This window comes from Ursus arctos, unplaced genomic scaffold (assembly GCF_023065955.2).
Source record: "Ursus arctos isolate Adak ecotype North America unplaced genomic scaffold, UrsArc2.0 scaffold_8, whole genome shotgun sequence".
In the NCBI taxonomy this organism is placed as follows: domain Eukaryota; kingdom Metazoa; phylum Chordata; class Mammalia; order Carnivora; family Ursidae; genus Ursus; species Ursus arctos.
Genome location: NW_026623100.1, coordinates 12,129,813 through 12,148,858, shown reverse-complemented (window position 1 = coordinate 12,148,858; position 19,046 = coordinate 12,129,813). Strand labels below are relative to the sequence as shown.

The 19,046-nt window shown below is 47.7% G+C and overlaps 2 protein-coding genes across 9 annotated transcripts in view; one reads left to right on the top strand and one right to left on the bottom strand.

Annotated features, from left to right (window-relative positions):
* Positions 1–2,289, bottom strand: part of KANSL3 (KAT8 regulatory NSL complex subunit 3) — a 39,934-nt gene extending 37,645 nt beyond the window's left edge. For 3 of the 8 annotated variants that reach the window (XM_044378397.3, XM_048222439.2, XM_044378401.3), the window contains exons 1-2: positions 878–980; positions 347–416 (exon numbers count right to left, since the gene is read on the bottom strand). Coding sequence is in view for 3 of the 8 variants with exons in the window: in XM_044378389.3 (XP_044234324.1) it covers positions 878–1,092 (215 nt within the window). In the remaining 5 variants the exon portion in view is untranslated. The other 5 variants (XM_044378389.3, XM_048222438.2, XM_026487186.4 and 2 more) reach the window with 4 other exon arrangements.
* Positions 2,290–2,379: 90 nt separating this feature from the next.
* The window catches only part of FER1L5 (fer-1 like family member 5), a 61,626-nt gene continuing 44,959 nt past the window's right edge, over positions 2,380–19,046 (top strand). The window contains 8 exon segments of the mRNA XM_057309228.1: positions 2,380–2,482; positions 9,405–9,643; positions 11,762–11,814; positions 12,413–12,504; positions 13,230–13,338; positions 15,263–15,317; positions 15,773–15,882; positions 17,890–18,018. Coding sequence (XP_057165211.1) covers positions 9,559–9,643; positions 11,762–11,814; positions 12,413–12,504; positions 13,230–13,338; positions 15,263–15,317; positions 15,773–15,882; positions 17,890–18,018 — 633 coding nt within the window. The 5' untranslated portion in view covers positions 2,380–2,482; positions 9,405–9,558.

Here is a 19,046-nt window from a genome sequence, read left to right as displayed (position 1 = left end):
TGTAAGTTTCCAAGTATTGAAATGAGCAAGTCCACAGAATCTCACTTTAAGAAAATACCATAAGATCTGAACACAGGAGTTTCAGTGTTAGCAAGAAGCTTTAAAGGAGCTCTGGAGTTATGCCCCAGGCCAGATTAGATTAAAACAAATAAACAAAAAATCTCTTCCCCCCAAAAAGTTTACAAAATTATTAAGGGCATGATTTGATCATCAAAATAGGATATATCAACCAATCTTGAAATAAAACTAGAATACCTTAAAGCTCAAAAGAACTGCAATAAGTTTATTTAGGCTAAATGTAATTGTATCACATATGACATAGTAAGTTTAAGAAAAAAATCCTTACCCTATAGTGTAGGCCAGTTGAAAATACAATCAGACCTAGGAAGGGTTTACATCAACCCGTGGGTGACAAGCTAAGAGAGAAAGCAAGGCAGAATATGTCTTGGAATATGCTCCTAAACTTTGCTGGGTGAAGCCAGGAAAAGGAAATCACATTACCTCAAAAAGGTTATTGTTGCCAGTGTCAGTGCAAGCTAAAACACTGGAGTAAAAGAAATGAGCCTAATCCCGAGAGGCAGTTTATAAAAAATCAACTCTTCTGTCTTTTTCATCACCAGCTAAATAATCCTCTTCCCATACAAGTCCTATTAACTATGTGGGATATATTGTTTGCTTTCCTAACTTGTTAGATGTCTTGAATGCAGATGTCTACATATAGGCCGGATATCCTCATACTGCTTAACAGAGATGCCTTAAGTAAATATCCAAGGCCCCCATACAATCTCCCATAATAAAATCCTTTCTAATCCCCACCATCTGATTACTGTCCAGTTAGAGGGCAAGGGCAGCCCTTAGGAGAGAAGCCCAAACTCACATGGTACTTTCGTGCTGCCTCCGGGGAGTAACAAAGAGCATGCGCGTGGGGCGAGCACTACTGGCATCTGGGTGGGCACTCCATGGCTTGGCATAGCTATGATCCAGAAAAACCAGGTCCAGCTCCCGCTCGTGCACTGAAAGCTGAAAGAGCAGCGAGGTGCCCATGCGCCGCGCTGAAGTCTGGAAGTCCCTCTCCCCACCCCGGTGGGCCATGTCAGTAGAGGCCAGCAAGTCAGAGAATGGGTATCTGCATGCTAGTCACCTGCAGTGAAAAGTTTCGGTTTAAGTCAATTCAAAGATTCTAAATTTCTTCCAGCCTAGAATAATATCTAATATGCTTCTTACTTTTGTGACTTTCTATCATTCATAATTGAGTATCCATTACACCGTAGACCCTTGCCCACCATAGGCAGGGCTCCTGAGATCCCACACCACCCCCAAAAAAGGCTATTGGCACCATAGGATCCTCCACACTCAATCCCTACAAAATTAGTTTACTGGACATCTCTTTGACTCCACTGTTCACAAAGGCCTCACAAGGACACATACTAAACTTGCTGGCCAGCACCACAAATTCCTATGCAGGCAGGCAGGGTTTTGGCAAACAGGAATCACAAACATTCATTCTTCCAAAGCTAAAGGGCTCCCTCCTTCCATTGCTTTACACCATTCCCTCTATCTTCACAGAGCCCTCTCTCCGCGGCCAGAGCCGAAGCACCCCACTAACAGCAGGGCAACGTGGGCCTCCAGGGAGCCCTTCAAGTCTCTTTCTTATGTTAAAAGTTTTGCAACTATTTCCTAATATTCTAGAGTCCTTAAAATACCGAAATGAGAGCTCCTGCCCTAAGGCTGCAATAAAACGCTCTCCCAGGAAGCCCCCTCTCCTCCGCCCCAGGGTGGGTAGTCCCCGGAAACCGCCCTGTACTCCACGTACCCCTCCAGGGGTCTCGCCACTGCGCCTCGAAACGCCCCATCTAGTAGGCAGGGCTTATAATTCGCACTGTACAGACGGAGGCGCCGGCTCGGGGGGAGATGAAATGACTTGGCCAAGGTCACCGAGAGTTCGCGACGAGGAGGAGCCGCCTCGCACCCGCCTCCCGCCCGCGTCACGGGCCCGGGCCCGGCCGGGCTCCCGCGTCACGGCGGCCCAAGTCCGTCCCCGGCCCAACGCGCCCGTCTGACCCCAGCCGCCCTAGCCCCTGGCTCTAGCTCCCAATCCCCGCATGCCCCGGGAGCCCTGAAGCCCTGGCCGAGACCCCCGCTCGCCCAGACCCGGGCCGTGGCCCGCCGGACCCGCCACCCCGCCGGGGCCGGCCCTTCCCTCACCCGCAATCTCCTGGCCGCGCGCTCGGCCCGGGCCGGATCTCTGCGCGCGTGCGCGTTACCGCCTCCACGCCCGGCGCCCCGCAAAACGCGGAAGCGGATTACCGCCTGAGGAGGGCGGTGAGCGGCAAAACCCGGCAAGGGAGTGGCTGAGGCCACAAAGGCGGGAAGAGGAGCTCCAGGAGGCGCGCGGGTCTGCCAAGCAGAAAGTCAGCGATAAGTCCAGAGTTGAGACCACCGCCCTGCCGCTGAGGAGTTTAAGGAGGCAGTGCCGCTCAAGGTAGAGACCAGACTTGGCGGGTTGGAATCTCAGCTCCAACCCTTAACTCCGCGGCTTTATGACCCCAGCAAGATCTCAGCGTCCCCCCTCATCTCTAAATGTGCCAATACTTCCCTGGGCGCCTGAGAGAATGAAATGGATAATTCTCGTAACTGGCAGGAGCACAAATAGATCTCAGGATGGTAATTACCATGAGGGACCGACCCCCCCCCCCCAAGTGTCCTACAAGAAGAAAGATGTACCACGAAGGGGTTGGGGTGGTGTCATGAAGGGAAAGTCACCTAAGGTTGGACTGAAGGACCAGGCCATTACAGAGGGATTGGAAAGGGGAATAAGGGCGCAGGCAGGGATAGCAAATGGTCCAAGTACAGCCCAACACCATTTTCTTTGCTCCACTCACTGTTTTCTTTAAATTTTATTTAATTGCAAACATTTTTTTTGAGAGAAAGAGAGAGCAAGTGCTCGCGCGTGCACGCAAGCAAGGGCGGGGGGGGGGGGCAGAGGGAGAGGGAGAGAGAGAATCTTAAGCAGACTCCCCGACTGGAGCCGGAGCCCAGGCAGGGCTTGATTTCAAGACCCTGAGAGCATGACCTGAGCCGAAATCAAGAATTAGGCGCTTAATCGACTGAGCCACCCAGGTTCCCCTAATTGCAAACATTTTTAAACTAGGGAGATTTCATGTAAAAATCCAGGTTTCTGCACTCTCTGAAAAAGTTGGAGGCTGTGGCAGCACGAGACTCACATTCCAGTGTGGCAGGCATGGGGGCTGCAAATGCCCTCACTCTGGCCACCTTCACTAGGCATCCTTGGCCCCCCTGGCATTTGATTCATTACCCAGCTCTATACCACAAACATGCACACACACCACACCCCCAGGGTAGATTTAACTATAGGTGTTCCTGAGGTGGGAAACACAATCAAGAGTCAAGTTGACTCATTCTAGGGTGATTAGTGGATTGGTTCAACTCAGGAGTAAGATAACTGAAATTATGCTGATGGAAGCAGGTGCAGAGACCAGCCCAAGGAAAGAAACACAGTGCTTCAGAGGGCCTGTGCAATGCAACACAGAGCCTCCAGTGCCCAGAGGAAAGATGGAAGGTTGGGGAGTAGGGAGGCAGTAGAGAGAAAGGAGACAAACTGTGGTCATTTCACAATTCTGGACTGTTTCCAACAGGATAGTGAGTGTTCTCTATAGCAGAGATGTCAAACCCTTTCTTTGCAGGGCTTTTTCCAGTGCCTTGGCAGACATGATTAATCAATCACAGTCCACTGTGACCCCAGATGCAACTTCAAAATCATTTTCTCCACATAGTACTCCAGGCTGTCACTACCGTTTGACTAGAGTTGTCCATCTCCTCTCTAAAATGCCTTTCCTTCCTCTGATATCCTGGAGGATACACTTGGCATTCATTCATTCATTCATTCACTCACAAATATTTCTTTAATTCCTGCTATGCGATAAGGACTGTGCTAGGTGCTGAGGATACAGCACTGATGAGGCATGCTTCTTTTTAATCTACATAAATGTTTAATTTACAACCATGAAAATAAAGGCTAGCATTTAGAGAATGCCAAACAAGTGCTAAGTGACATAAATGGCCAACTTCATTTAACCCTCCCAGTGGCTTTATATGCTAGGTTTTATTATAGTCCTATCCAGAGAGGTAAAGTATTTTGCCTAAGGCTACATAGCTAGTAAGTATCAAAGACAGAACTGGAAACCAGTCTGGCTCCAGAACCTAGGCATTTGACCCGTCACAACTCCACTCCCCACCATATGTACTATGATTAGTTAAAGGTCAAGGTGATGAGCATACAGAACAGTGAGCCAGCCTTGGCTTAGGTGATGGGGTAACTGTCCCTGTGAAGATGACATTGGAATGGAAACCAAGAGGAGAATGAGGTAATGTGGTGGACACTGGGAGAAAAGATCTCTAGGAGAAGGAATAGGGGGGAGGCTCTGAGAGGCAGAAGGGAGCTTGATAACATTAAAAAAAAAAAAAAGGTGAGAACAGTGTAACTAGGAAACAGTGGTGAGCAAGTGGAAAGAAATGAAGTTGGGAAAGAGACATAAGCCAGAGCCTGCTGGGCTTTTGATGCCCCAGTAAGAATTTTGGTACTGACCGTAGATTGCTTTGTGTTAACTTTCCTGTATTTGGTAAAGAGTAGATCCTCAAGGTGGGACATTAACCTTCTTTGTATCCTTCAGAGAACATAGCCCAGGACATAGGGGGTGGTTTCTGTGTTAACTGATTGATGATTGATGGATTGGTTGACACATAGCAAGACACCAAGGCAGGAGACATGGTTCAAGATGAAAAATAAATCTTTACTACTTCGCATCCACTAGGATGGCTAACACGTCAATGGTGATACCAAAAACATGGTAAAGGGTCTTGCCTGACTCAGTCGGAAGAGAATGCTACTCTTGATATCAGGGTCGTAAATTGAGCTCCATGTTGGGTGTAGAGATTACTAAAAAATAATAATAAACTTAAAAAAAAACCACAGGAGTATCACAGAGCTACTGAAGGATGTTGGAAGACTTGGTCAAACTTTCAAGATAAGCAAGCAAATGAAAAAACAAAGCAATTCTTAACTTACAGGAAAACACAGTTATATAAGAAAGGATATGGGGGCACCTGGGTGGCTCAGTTGGTTAAGCATCTGACTCTTCGTTTCAGCTCACATCATGATCTCATGGGTGCTGAGATTGAGCCCCAGGTTGGGCTCCGTGTTCAGTGGGGAGTCTGCTTGAAGATTCTCTCCCTCTACCCCTCCTCCCCTCACTCACATGCTTGCACACGCATGCTGTCTCTCTCTCAAATAAATTAATTAATTAAAAAAAAAGAAAGGATATGGAATTGGAGTACAGTTGATCCTTGAACAACACAGGGGTTAGGGACACTGACCACCCCACCGTACACAGTTGAAAATCCATGTATAACTTTTGACTTCCCCAAAACTTAACTACTAATAGTCTACTGTTGACCGGAAGCCTTACCAATAGCATAAATTGTTGATGAACACATATTTTGTATGTTAGCGTTATATACTATATTCTAACAATAAAGTAAGCTAGAGAAAAGAAAATGTTAAGAAAGTCATAGGATTGGGGTGCCTGGATGGCTCAGTCAGTTAAGCGTCTGCCTTCAGCTCAGGTCATGATGATAGAGCCCCAATTCAGGCTTCCGACTCAGCAGGGAGTCTGCTTCTCCCTCTCCCTCTGCCCACCCCTGCCCCTGCTCATGCTCTCTCATGTGTGCACTCTCTCACAAATAAATAAATAAATAAATAAATAAATAACTCTTTAAAAAATAAAATAAAGAAAATAATAAGGAAGAGAAAATAAGTTTAGAGTACTGCACTGTATTTATTGAAAAAAATCCACATACAAGCAGACCCACACAGTTCAAACCCAAGTTGTTCACAATGGAAAAATGATCAAATTAAACTGACTTTTAAGAATGGCAGCTGGGAGCACGGCAAAAGGTTGGAGTGTTTGAATTCCATTCCCAATTCTGGTTGTATCTTGTTTCTTTAAACTGATTACTGCCACCGCAAAGTTTGAAAGCTGCTTTTGATGTGAATAGCAAAATTCTGGTATATCGTGGCTTCGTAGTACCTATCTCGGTGTGCCCAGGTGGTTCAGTTGGTTAAACAGCTGACTCTTGATTTCAGCTCAGGTCCTGATCTCAGGGCTGTGGGATCAAGCCCCACATTGGTCTACAATGCTGGGCGTGGAGCCTGCTTACAATTCTCTCTCTCTCTCCCCCTCCACCCCCATTCTCTCTCTCTCTCTAAAAAAAAAAAAAGAAAAAAAAAAGAATACACGTATCTCAGAGGAAGGTGTTATAATATTAATGAACAGTGCCAAATACACTGTGTGTATCTACAATTTAATTTTTGAATGTATGTTGTTTGATCAGCTCCCTTCTGTGTGATGGTACCATGCATAGAGTCAAATCCTTGTGACGTTTTGTATGGCTGTAGACTTTGGTAACATATAAATAATGTGTAAAGCAAGTTTTTATGATTGAGGAATCAAATTTATTGAATTTTATTATTGAAAGTTGAAACTTGACGTGTATGAACAAAAACAACAAAATACTCTTTTTGTGGAAAAAAAAAAGAAATTGTGTTGTTCAGAGGTCAACTGTATACTCCTTGATCTGCAGTGAAACAATATACATCATCATAATAATGAAAAGACTGAGTGTAGATTTAGTCCCCATATGAGGTGTAATTATATTGGGAGAAGGGGATGCGGGAAAGGCAGAGTGAGAGAAAGCTGAACTCCTCACATGCATAACAAACAGCAGTAGCAATGTCTGAAAGTGATGAATGGGGATTTTGGGGAGAGAGAAGCTGGGAGGCAGGAGGGAGTGAGGGATGGGGTAAGAGCTGACTTAATAGCCAGCGTGTCAAATTGAAAAATTCAAGGGATGCTATTTAGAAACATAGAGGTTAATACCAGAAGAAATGACCCAAAATGAGCAGTGCCTGTCCCATGTCTCCCACTGTTTATTCTCTCTCCCTGGCCCTTATCCCAGGCCAGGCTTCTGTTCTTTTTCTATTTATTCCCTCATCAGTGTGTGTAGGGATTCATATCTTCCCTCTGCCCCTGTTCCTTCCTCAGCACTTCACTCTTACCATTTTTCATTGTTGTTTAATTTAGGGGGTGATAAATGATGTCTTCTTGTATTTCTTTACTTATTAATGGGCTTGAATTTTTTTTTTACATCTTTATCTCTTTTTTTTGGCTCTTGAATCCAATTTGGCAAAGTGATAAATGGTATCTCACTGAGTTTCTTTGATTATTAAAGAGACTGATTTTTCTTTCATTTTATTTGTCCATTTGGGCAATCACCTGTTATAAACTCCCCCATCTTCCTTGGGAGTATTCATCTTTTTCTTACCGAATTATAAAACCTCACAGTAGGGGCACCTGGCTGGTTCAGTAGGTAGAACTTGCAACTCTTGATCTTGGGGTTGTGAGTTCAAGCCCCATGTTGGATGTAGAGATAATGTAAAAAAAAAAAAATCTGGGGCACCTGGGTGGCTCGGCTGTTAAGCGTCTGCCTTCAGCTCAGGTCATGATCCCAGGGTCCTGGGATCAAGCCCCACACTGGGCTCCCTGCTCAACAGGGAGCCTGCTTCTCCCTCTCACACTCCCCTTGCTTGTGTTCCCTCTCTCGCTGTCTCTGTCAAATAAATAAATAAAATCTTTAAAAATAAAATAAAATAAAATCTTAGGGGTACCTGTATGGTGCAGTTGGTTGAGCATTCAACTCTTGGTTTCATCTCAGATCATGGTCTCAGGGTCGTGGGACTGAGCCTGGTGTCAGGCTCTGCACGAAGCTTGGAGTCTGCTTGAGACTCTCTCCCTCTCCCTCTGCCCCTCTGCCCCCCAAAAGATAGATAAATAAATAAATAAATCCTTAAAAATTTATATTTTAAAAATACATTAAAAAGACTAATATTTTGGACATGAGGTATGTTGTACATGTTCCCTACTTTGATATTATCTTTAAAGGTATGTTTTTCTGCACAGACATTTTAAATTTTCTACAGTCAAATCTATCAGCCTTTCCCTTTCCAGGGTTTGCCTTTTATGTCATGATGCTTAGTTTGGAAAATCATGAACAAAGCAAAAACTTTGTGTTATGTTTAGATTTCGAGAAAAACCGTCAGAAAGAACTTTTCTTTTTAGATCTGCTGCACCAGAAAGCAACTGTAGCACCAAGATCCCATAGGCAGCTTTTTGCTCTTTGAAGGCCATGTATCTTTTAGAAGGTATAATAAGTGGGGCACCTGGGTGGCTCGGTCGGTTAAGCGTCTACCTTCGGCTCAGGTCATGATCCTGGGGCCCCACATTGTCCTCCCTTATCAGTGGGGAGTCTGCTTCTCCCTCTGTCCCTCACTCTGCTCCTCTTCTCACTCTCTCTGTCTCTTTCTCTCTCAAATAAATAAAATCTTATAAAAAAAAAAGGCATAGTAAGCTTACTGTTCAATTGTTTCATCAACTAATAAACACTTTTTAAACATCCATTAATCTTCCCACTATTGGATAAGATGTAATTTATACAGTATCCAAACCTGAAGCAGAGAAAGTCTTAGTGTGGATGAGACAAGAGCAAATAACCCAGCTCCATCCTCGCGACAAGGGGCCTTGAAAGCAGTCAAGATGCCACAGCAAAATTGTATTGACCTTGAGATTTTTTTTAACCTTAAAGTTAGCTGGCACAAAAGCTCATTAATTAAAAACCTCATTTCCCTTTGCTAAAGACAGACTCATATCTGGACTTAGGCTTCCTTTAGAAAACAGGAGGCCTGGAGGGCCTGGGAGCTCAGTTGGTTAAGTGTCCAGCTCCTGGTTTCGGCTCAGGTGTGATCTCAGGGTCATGATCTCAGGGTCAGGAGATCGAGCCCTGTGTCAGGCTCCATGCTCAGCACAAACTCTGCTTAAGACTCTCTCTCTCTCCCTCTGCCCCTCCCCCCTGCTCTCACACTCTCTCTCTCTCTCTCAAATAAATAAATCCTTAAAAAAAAAAAAACATAAACGGAGGCCTACATGTTTGCTTATGTATTAGGAAGGGCTTCTCCTGAATTGTCCTTGAAATGGTTTTTGATTTCCCTATTCCTTTTCCCATTTCACCTCACTTCTCTTATTCTCCCATCTAAATTGTGGGACTTTGGCAATGATTCACTCCAGATAACTTGCTTATTTATATAAAGAGGAAACACTACCCTTATACCTGATCATGAAATCAGAGGGACAGTGAGAATGAAAGAGAAAGAGAAAGAAAGAGGAAATGCAAAGCAGTCAAATTATTTTGTTTGTACAGGCCTGATCATCTCAAGCCACTGGCTTCGTACTCCTTGTGACTTCCTCCTGTCGTTCCGCTCCATTCCTCTCCAGAACCAAGAACTCCCCACCTTTGTGACATCACCTCTACTGCTAAGCAACAGGCCCGGGGCTCTCCTCACCCCGTGAGCCCTGGGAGAACGTTGGACCAACGTGCTCCAAGAAGGAGGCTCCGCTGCAGAGCGAAGGAGGGAAGTAAGGGGAGGACATGCTGCGGCTTGTCGTGGAGTCGGCCACCATTAACCCGCCCCTCAGCCCCCCACCCAGACCGTGCGTGTCCGTCTACTTCCGAGGTAAGAGCCAGGCTCCCAGATGGGAGAGACGAGCCCCAAGGGGCAACATGCGTTCAGTGAAAAAATAGACTTCTTGGTGCCCTCCTCTGTAAAAGATGCCCTGTATGACGAAAGGCGAGGTAGACATCATCCGGTTCTTTCCAAACGTAGCTTAATTGCCATTATTTCTCCTGTTATGACATCTCTGCCTCCCATTTTTTCCCGGGGAATGGCTACAGGAAAAAGAGGAGATTAATGCTTCCCAAGCGGCTTCTGTGAACTAGGGCTGTGCCACACATTGAGGTTTAAAAAAAAAAAAAAAAAAAAAAAGGTACCTGCTTCATAAGTTTGATGTGAGGATTTTAAAAGGTAATGTATGTACAGCTCTTACACAACCTCCAGTAGAAACTGTTGGATCCTTTGAGTGACATTTACAACCAACAAAGCCTTTTCATAAACATAATGATTTTTGCTCCTCACTATAATCCCATGAGGCAAATGAGACAAGATTGATTGTCTCCATTTTTTATAGGTAAGGAAAAATGTCCAAGAACATTGGGAGGTCGGGGGGGGGGTGAAAGGATTTAGGAGGCAACACAAAAGAGATTAAACTTGTCTATATAACACAGAGCTGGGAGTGGGAAGGGAAGAAGGGCAAGAGAAATGGACAGTCTGTTGGTGGCAAGTAGGGGGAGGTGGATACGGGCAAACGAGGTTTCCCAGCAGGTGTGCGGAGTGAGAAAATTGGAGCCAGAGAAAGAAGGCATGGTTGTTTCTATAACAGGTATGAGTAAAGAATGAAGTTCCTTAAATTTTTTGTGGTTTGTGTAACTGTGCTCACTGAACGTGATAACACCCCTCGGAGAGTGAACATTTGGGACTCCAATATGTGTTTATGTCCCCAGGTACAGGTGTAGAGAGGCGTAGTGGACATTTAGTGTGTCTTTGCCATGAGCCAGGGAACAGTCTGATTCCGAGCTTTCTTTCCTACCATCCCATGGACGTGATCTTTCTCCTCCTCGAAATACCTCTTACAAAGATGCCTAAGTCCCAGACTCCTGGGTTTGCCCACAGATTTACCTGTAAATTCTTATAATTGAATGTTTGATTTTTTTATTCCCTTTTCACCTTTCTGAGCCCCTCTTCCCCCATATACCATCCAGTACCCTGCACCCCTTCCAGCTACCCAACAGGTGCATGCTTGCACACTCTCTATCTCCCCCCCTTTCACATTATTTCCTTGGGAAGAATCTCAAAGTAATTTAGCAATTTAGAGGTTCTTTGCAGGGCTATTGGCTGTTCTTTGTTATCTGGGTGGCACAGTCGTTAAGCATCTGCCTTCGGCTCAGGACATGATCCCAGAGTCCTGGGATTGAGCCCCACATCAGGCTACTCCACTGAGAGCCTGCTCCTTCCTCTCCCATTCCCCCTGCCTGTGTTCCCTCTCTTGCTGGCTGTCTCTCTCTCTGTCAAATAAATAAATAAAATCTTTGAAAAAAAAAAAAAGATGTTTCTGGATGAGGGAATTTTAGTGGATAAAGAACTTTTACCCCATTAGAGATGTTTTGGCATGTCTTAGGGTCCACTAGGCTTTGCTTTGGTAACAAATAAACCTTTAAATCTCAATGCCTTAACACAGTAAAAGTTTACTTCTTGCTCACACCACGTCCAGCAATCCTGAGTGGCTCTTCCAAGCAGTGGTTTAGGGACCAGCTGCTTGCTGCTTGTGGCTGCAAAGTCATCCTGGCACCACCCTACCCGCAGATGGTGAGGATGGATGTGCGGAGTGGGGAGAGGAAAAATGTCGTGGGAGATTTTAGGAGCCAGTCGTGGCTGTGGTGAAAATCGCTCCCACGTTGCACTGGCCAGAACGAGTCATGAGGCACCACTTGGCTGCAAGATGGCTAGGAACTATGTACCAAGGAAGGAAATGAAGTGAACACATTATCTGTCACATGGCATGATGTTACCCTTAAAAAAACGAGAAACTTTGAAATCCCCAGAGTAAGAATCCGTGCCATATCACATCTGCCAACATAGACTTGAGGTGTTCTTAGAGCCCTACCTCTCTTTACCACACTTACACCTAGACTTCGAAATATTCCTGCCACCAATGACAGCCCCTTGGTATATTTGCAGATGTCAAGAGGAGAACTCATGAAGCAGAAGGGAATAACCCCACGTGGAATGAGGTAAAACTCATCAGGACAAACCCAAAAGAAGCAATGACAACTCCAAGAGTGAGGCTGGGTCCTGGCCATGCTCAGAATTCTAGGGAGAGGACAGGGAGCAGCACAAGCTTTTCCCAAGGCCAGGGCGTCTCAGCCTGGGAGTAGCCCCTGAGCTAATATGGCTGTGTGGGCCTGAGAGCCCATAGCTGTTCTTGGCCCTTCTCTTCCACTCTGGGGATGGACCATGATATGGCCCATCTTGTCCAACCTGGCCGTCCTGACGTTCCCAGAAACCTGAAGCAGAGACAGGGCTCCCTGCGTAGGATCCCTCTCCTCCTCCATCCATCCATGTCCCCCACCCCCACCCCGGGTGCCCAAACCCCTTCATTACTGACACACCCATGATATTGCAGTTACACTGCAGAGCCCAGGTAGGGTGCTCAGCTCCTTGGTGAAAGGTAGCTAATGCCATCCCCTTAGGAAACTAGACTAGAGAGAAGTTCCTCAGTTCAAGAGAAACACAATGCCAGCCTGTTCCCTGCATCTATCCTCATTTTCTAAAAGGATGGGAAGGGGAGGGTGGAGGAAGGATATGCTGACCTCTCTGTACTTCCCACAGACCCTAATCTGGTTCCTCTGGGACCGCCCCCTACAAAATGACTCTTTTCTGCAAATCATCCTTCGGGACATGGCTGCAGTAAAGAAAGACAGGTGAGGCAGAAAAAGTCAGGAGGCTGGCTCCCTGACCAAAGCTACAACGCATGCTGCATCTCCTGACTCGAATCCGTAACCCACTCAGGTGGCAAGGACCTGAACTCACTCCGGTCAGCTAATGAGACAAAAAAAAAAAAAAAAAAGTGGGGATTTATGGGAGAGTGGTGAAGCTGGAAGTGCAGAGCGACCAGAATCAGGAACCTGGGAAGCCAGGGGCAGTTCTGCCTCTTCTGAAGCCACAGGATCTCAAATCTCTGCTTCTCTCTGCCCAACCCTGGCTTCCTATTGTGGCCCCATTCTAGTGTCCAGCGGGGACCAACAGCTACTGAGACTGAATCTATGGCATCCCAAGTCAAAATTCCTAGGACGGAGAATCTGATTGGCCCAGCTTCTGTCAGATGTTCAGCCCCTGGTCCAATCAGCTGTTACTTGGCACTGTTCCCATTCAAGAGGAGTGTGGGAGCAGAACCGGGAAGGAGCTGAGCAGGACAGAGCCAGTAACTGAGGCACCCACTCCTCAGAGCCCCAAAGTCAGTTCTCAGAGACATGAGAGCCCTACGTCCTCTGGTGGGTTCTCCATATCACTGCATTCTTCCTTCAACCTCTCTCTGTGGACAGCACAGCCTATAGCAGAGAAAACCCTCTCTAAATAAAGTCATGCCTGGGACAGAAGACATCCTTTCCCTGGCTCAGGATCTCATACGTGTTCCTTGTCTCCCCAGGTTCATTGGCCTGGCCACGATACTGCTCCACCCCTTGGTGAAGAAACCAAGTGAGGTCCTTTTCGTGAAGGACCTGAACCTGCTTAACCATCTCATGTTGTCCACAGATGTGAGTTGGGCGCCAAGAAGGGCGGCTGGAGGAGCAGGGGCAGCTGGTGAAGCTGGGCTACTCCACTTTAGCAGAGGCCCAGTACCCCCACCAGAGAGCACTTCCTGCCCTAGGAGGCCCCATCACACTGCCATTATCTCGCTGACCTCCCCATCCCGCCATCCATCCACCCACCCACCCTGCCACACCTACATCCATCCTCTTTTTTTTTTTTTTTAAGATTTTATTGATTTATTCATTCGACAGAGAGACAGCCAGTGAGAGAGGGAACACAAGCAGGGGGAGTGGGAGAGGAAGAAGCAGGATCATAGCAGAAGAGCCTGATGTGGGGCTCGATCCCATAACACCGGGATCACGCCCTGAGCCGAAGGCAGACGCCCAACCGCTGAGCCACCCAGGTGCCCCCTACATCCATCCTCTTAGATTATTTAGTCAACTGTCCATTGGATGACAGCACCTGTGTTAGGCCTGGGATACAAAACTGAATGAAGCCCACAGTCCATTGGAGGAGTCACCACTCACAGTGACAAGTGCTCCAGCACAAGGGTCTGGAAGGCTAGGTCACTGAAGACAGGAATAAGTGAATGGTTCCTTGTGGGAGGTCACAGAAGGCTTTATAGAGGACATGATTAAGACAAATGGAAACAAAGACCAACCAAAGGAGAATAAGCAAAGGCTATTTATGCAGCACTGGCTAGAGTCAGGGCATCAGCCACCATCACTTACATTTTGGCAGAGACTCAAAGGCAGACAGAGGAGGGCGAAAGCTGTACAGCGGAAGCAGGGAAGGCTCCCGGTGTGCCCTGATTGGAGGCTGTTGGTCGGGGAAAGCTATAAGTGGACCAACTAGAAGCCGGGCGTCCTATGTGATTGGTTAGGGGTGTGTATTTGGCTTTCTCTGGCTGGTCCTAAGTGGGAAGAAGGGACAAAAATTAGGGAGGCTGTCAGTTATGAATCAAGTCCCGGAAATTTGGGGCCAATTGTGACTGAGACTATTGTTTGGCTTCCTGGCCTGGTTGCTAGAGGAGTACTCTGACTTTCTACAAGGCTGTCTTAGAGAGGTAGGCTAGCTTCCAGTGTGGGTTACTACACATTTACCGGGCTGGTTTCCTGAACTGATTGCTGCAGATTGTGGGTCAGAGTTCCATTTTGATATAAGGTCTGGTCATTGTCCATTGGTTTATTCAGTTTCTCAGTGGGCATGAGTTTGCACAACGGACAGGAAAGGAAGAGAATCCCAGACAAGGGTGTAAGGTGCATGGGTGAAAACTGGAGGAGGAGAGAGAGGCTGGCAGCAGGTTCAGGGAGGGTGGGCTGCTGCACCACTGGCACACGGGGTTAGGAGGATGTGAAGGGGGTGGTGGGAGAGCTGAGACTAGCTGAGACCAGGGGCCAGAGGTGAAGGGCTTTATGGTCTATGCTGGTGAGTTGTGACTTTATTCTGATCGGTTAGGGCACATTTTAGGGGGCAATTCTGGCGATGTCTAGAGGTAGGATGGGTAGTCAGAGCACTTGGAGGCAGGAGGTCAATTAAGAGATATTTGCAGGAGTCCCCACCTGAGGTCAAGAAATGTTGGGTTAGGAGAAAGCTGTTGGCATCAGCAGTTCTGGGCTGATCCCAAGGCACCTTTCCCTCTCCTCCCCACCCTGCTGTATCCCCTTGTCACCACCACTGCCACATGCCTCCTCTATTCTCCAAATTCCCTCTGCTATAACCCATTGCTCTCTCCCCACCAGTTTATAACCTCCTTCCACCCAAGACTTCACAGTCCCCAGGGCATGGTGTGGCCCTGTACCATGGCCAGCATCACTCTGCACAGGGGGATGGGGCATGAACCTAGCCAGGCTGAGTGAGGTTTCAGTGTTATGACTTGGCCAAGGATTGCAAGATCTGGCTTACAGCCCCCCTGCCTTTGCCTTGCAGTGCACTGTCACCCTACAGGTGACCCTTGTGCGAAACCAGGATACATCGAAGATAGGTATGTCCTTGGGGTTTACCCCTGTTCTTCTCCAAGCATCGCTGGATGGGCTCTTTGGGATCTTTGGGACCCATCCCTTGAGGCCTACAGAAGGATTGTGACCAGGTTAGGGTCTAGAGGCCAGATCTCCAGACACCTGGCTGAGGTTATATATATATATATATATCCCCCAGTATTTCCACTTATCATCTCTAGACATAAGGCCCAACCTCCAGTGGATTGCAGAGGGAAGCAAGGATGGACATTTCCAAGAGCCCCCCATGTGTAGAGTGTGGGGCCCAGGGTTACTGAGGGTAAGGGTGGCCCAGGGGAATATTCTGGGATGCATATATGCCCCTTTCAGGACTTCTAGGCCATGGTTTTAGTCAGAAGGATAGAACAATGAAATGGGTGTAATGCCTCAAAGCCTCCTGAGCCCCAGCCCCCGAGGGCCCAACCAGATTGTGTTTCCTCAGACGATGGCGACCTCCTGGGCCCAAGTGCACGAGAGGCGGCCAGGCAAAAACTCATGGTCCCCGGCTTCGCCATGCCCACGGCTCTGTCCTCGAAGCCTCAGCACTTTCAGGTGAGGACCTTCTGGGCTGGTTCACCTGACACTCTCGCTGTGACCCCAGGCTGCCCCTGTCTCTCCACAAGGTCATGGCAGAGAGCCAGAGCTATAAGTCTTCAGAGCCTCACTGCATCCCCGGCTCCTCCTGGGCCCTTCTGAGCCACTTCTGCCGGAATTTGAAGCTGGAGACAGCGCCGCTGCGGCAATAGGAGGCGCTGTTGGCTGTCTGTACACCAAACAGGCCCTGGCCCATGCTGGGGAGGCAGAACAAAAGCCTGGAGGAGCCCTTGGACTGCTGGCAACACAAAGCTAGCCACGTGCACGGCAAAATGAGGTGTATGGGAAGGGCTGAGGAGAGCTCCCACTATGACTTCTAGAACCCTCATCTCATGGCTCACCAACTTCCCTCTGATCTGTAACTTGTAACCTAGTATTTCTGCTATGGTTTCGCCTGTTCCCCAGCCCTTCCAGGAGACTGGATGTCCTTCTTGACCGCCTTCTTCCTCAGCCTACCCCCTGCATCCAGTCAATGGCCAAGTCCTAGCTCTTAATATCACCCAGTATCACCCACCCCACCTCTCCATCACCACTTCACTTCCCTGGCCTGAGCCACCACCATTGCTTCCCTGGACCACCTCATAGGGTCCTCCTGAACTCCCAGCCTCCAACTCTCTCCCGTCCATCCTTCAGGCAAAGTGGCCAGAGATGTCATTCTTACCATGCCATGCACCTGCTTAAAAATGTCCTTAAATATGAGATTATCCGTGACAGATGGTAGCTACACTTGTGGTGAGCATAGCATAATATATAGTTGTCAAATCACTATGCTGTAGGCCTAAAACAAATGTAACATCATGTGTTAACTATACTTAAATTTAAAAAAATAAAATAAAATGAAAACTGAATTTTAAAAATGAGGATGCTCTAATGTCCTCAGGACAAAACCCAAACTCCTTATAATGGCTTTCCAGGCCCTTTATAACACAAGACTATCGCTGCAAACCTCTCTGTCTCCTGCCCCCGCCTTTCCTGACCCTGCTCTAGCATCCTGGACACCTTGCAGTCCCCATTCTCAAGCCTCTCTCTCTAGCTGCCAGGTCTTTGCAGATGCTGTTCCTCCTTTGGAGTACCTTCCTTTCCTCTCTCTCTGGCCCCATCCCTTTCCATCAGGCTAGTTTGCCCAGGATAGAGGGTCATCAAGCCCAAATCACTATTCCTCCTCTGTTCTAGAGGTTAGGGCAAAATCCTGACATGCGACCTGTTTGCCTGGTTTGGCCCACTCTTGTCTCTGAGGGTCCAGTAGCTGTATGTGTATGGATCCCTGAAGGGTTGCTGGACTTGCTGAAGACATGGGAGGCCTCATGAAGAAAGGCCAAGCCACAGCCTGGGCTGGGAGAGCCAGATGTTGTTTACTACCCACAGTCAGATGACAAGCTCCCACGCCTGTGCCCCGCTAGCCATGGCCATCTCCGGTTCTTTCTCCCCATGGGCCTCAGCCAGCCGGAGTCTCCTGAGCTCTGCATTGCTCTTCCCCTCCCACCTTCTAGTTCTAGGCTCAGATGTCATAACCCCTTTACTGAGGCCCAGTAAAGTATATAAAGGGAAAGAAGAAATCACAAATCAGAGAGCCAATCACAGATCAGAGATTCAATGGCATGGAACTTTAAAATTCTCTATTCCCGAAAAAGATCATAGACAAAAGTTAAAAAAAAAAAAAAAACTGGGAAAGATTAGACTTCCTTTCTGTATTCTGTAACAAGCCCATTGCAATTGAGAAACACTAAGTCTACACAAGATGAAAAGGACAAAGCAGTGGAGGGGACAGTTTCCAGAAGAGAAACAGGAGGAGCCATGGCCTTCCTAGGACTTCCCTTCAGGCAGGCGGAGTCCAGCTCCCCTGTGGTTCTCCTTCCACCCCAGTAGATGCCTCTTATCAAAACACTTTGTTCTTTTAGGGAAGAGTCCCTCATGGAGAAGAGGGCCCAGGCCCCAACCTCAGGTGCCCCTGTGTTCCCCCCATAGGTCCGAGTGAAGGTGTTTGAAGCCCGACAGCTCATGGGCAACAACATCAAGCCGATGGTGAAGGTGGTCATTGGAGGCTACCAGCACAACACGCGGATCAAGATGGGGAACAACCCTTTCTTCAATGAGGTGGGCTGCGCATGGCCTTCAGAACTGAACAGGGAAGTTGGGCCAAGGGGGCCAGCCGGGGGCTAGCGGGGGACTGGGCATTTCCTGCAGGCATCAAACAAGCTTGCTTCTTTCACTAACATTGGCGGAGCACCTACAGAGGGCCAAGCACTGCTTGGCACTGGGAATACAGATGAAATCATTTGAAACCTCCCATTGGAGGAGCCAGTGGGGGGGAGGGGGTTGGCCTGTGAACACATACACAATGACAATGGCTAAAGACTGGGGTTAACAGAGATCTGGGGGTGCTGTCAATGCAACTGTGAAATGCAGGCCCAGACCATCACATCTTGTCACTGCTGAAGCCCTAAGCTATAGCATTGTGTCTGATCACAGTTGGAAGTCTGTAAATACTCACTGAATTAATTGGTAAATAGGCCAATAAATAAAAGATAAAAACACACACAGTGAGAATAGGGAGGAATGGGGAGACTCAGGAACAGCTCCCAAAACCTCGAAGGAAGAGTCTAGCTGGGAAAAGAGGGACATCGTGGAGAAAAAAAATTCAGGAAAAAACAAATAGCATCTTCAGAAGCCTAGAAATAAGAAGCAGCAGGACTTGACAGAACTGTAGATACAGCTATGGCTGGAGGGAAGGCTGCAAAACGCACTGGGACACTGTCACAGATGGCATTTAGGAGCCACGGAGGGAGTTAAGCAGGAGAATGATGGGACTGGGTTTGCATTTAGGAAAGAGGATTCTGGCTGCAGCAGGGGCTGGGGGTGCAATGGACTGACAGGGCAATCTAGAAGGAGGCAGAGGCTTGGGTCCCCATCCCAGGGCAGCTAGCTGGGCTTGGAGCTGCTCTTGACAGATGCTCCTGGGATCCTCTGCCCCTGCCCTCTACCCTGGCAGAATACCCTCCAGGAGCCGTGCAGGCCCCTGCTTCTGGGGGAGGAGTGTGAGCGTGAAATGGGTAAGAGCTGGGGAAGAAGCATGGTATTCTGAGCCTTCAGGCTTACTGAGTCCCTGGGTGAAGTGGCGGAAA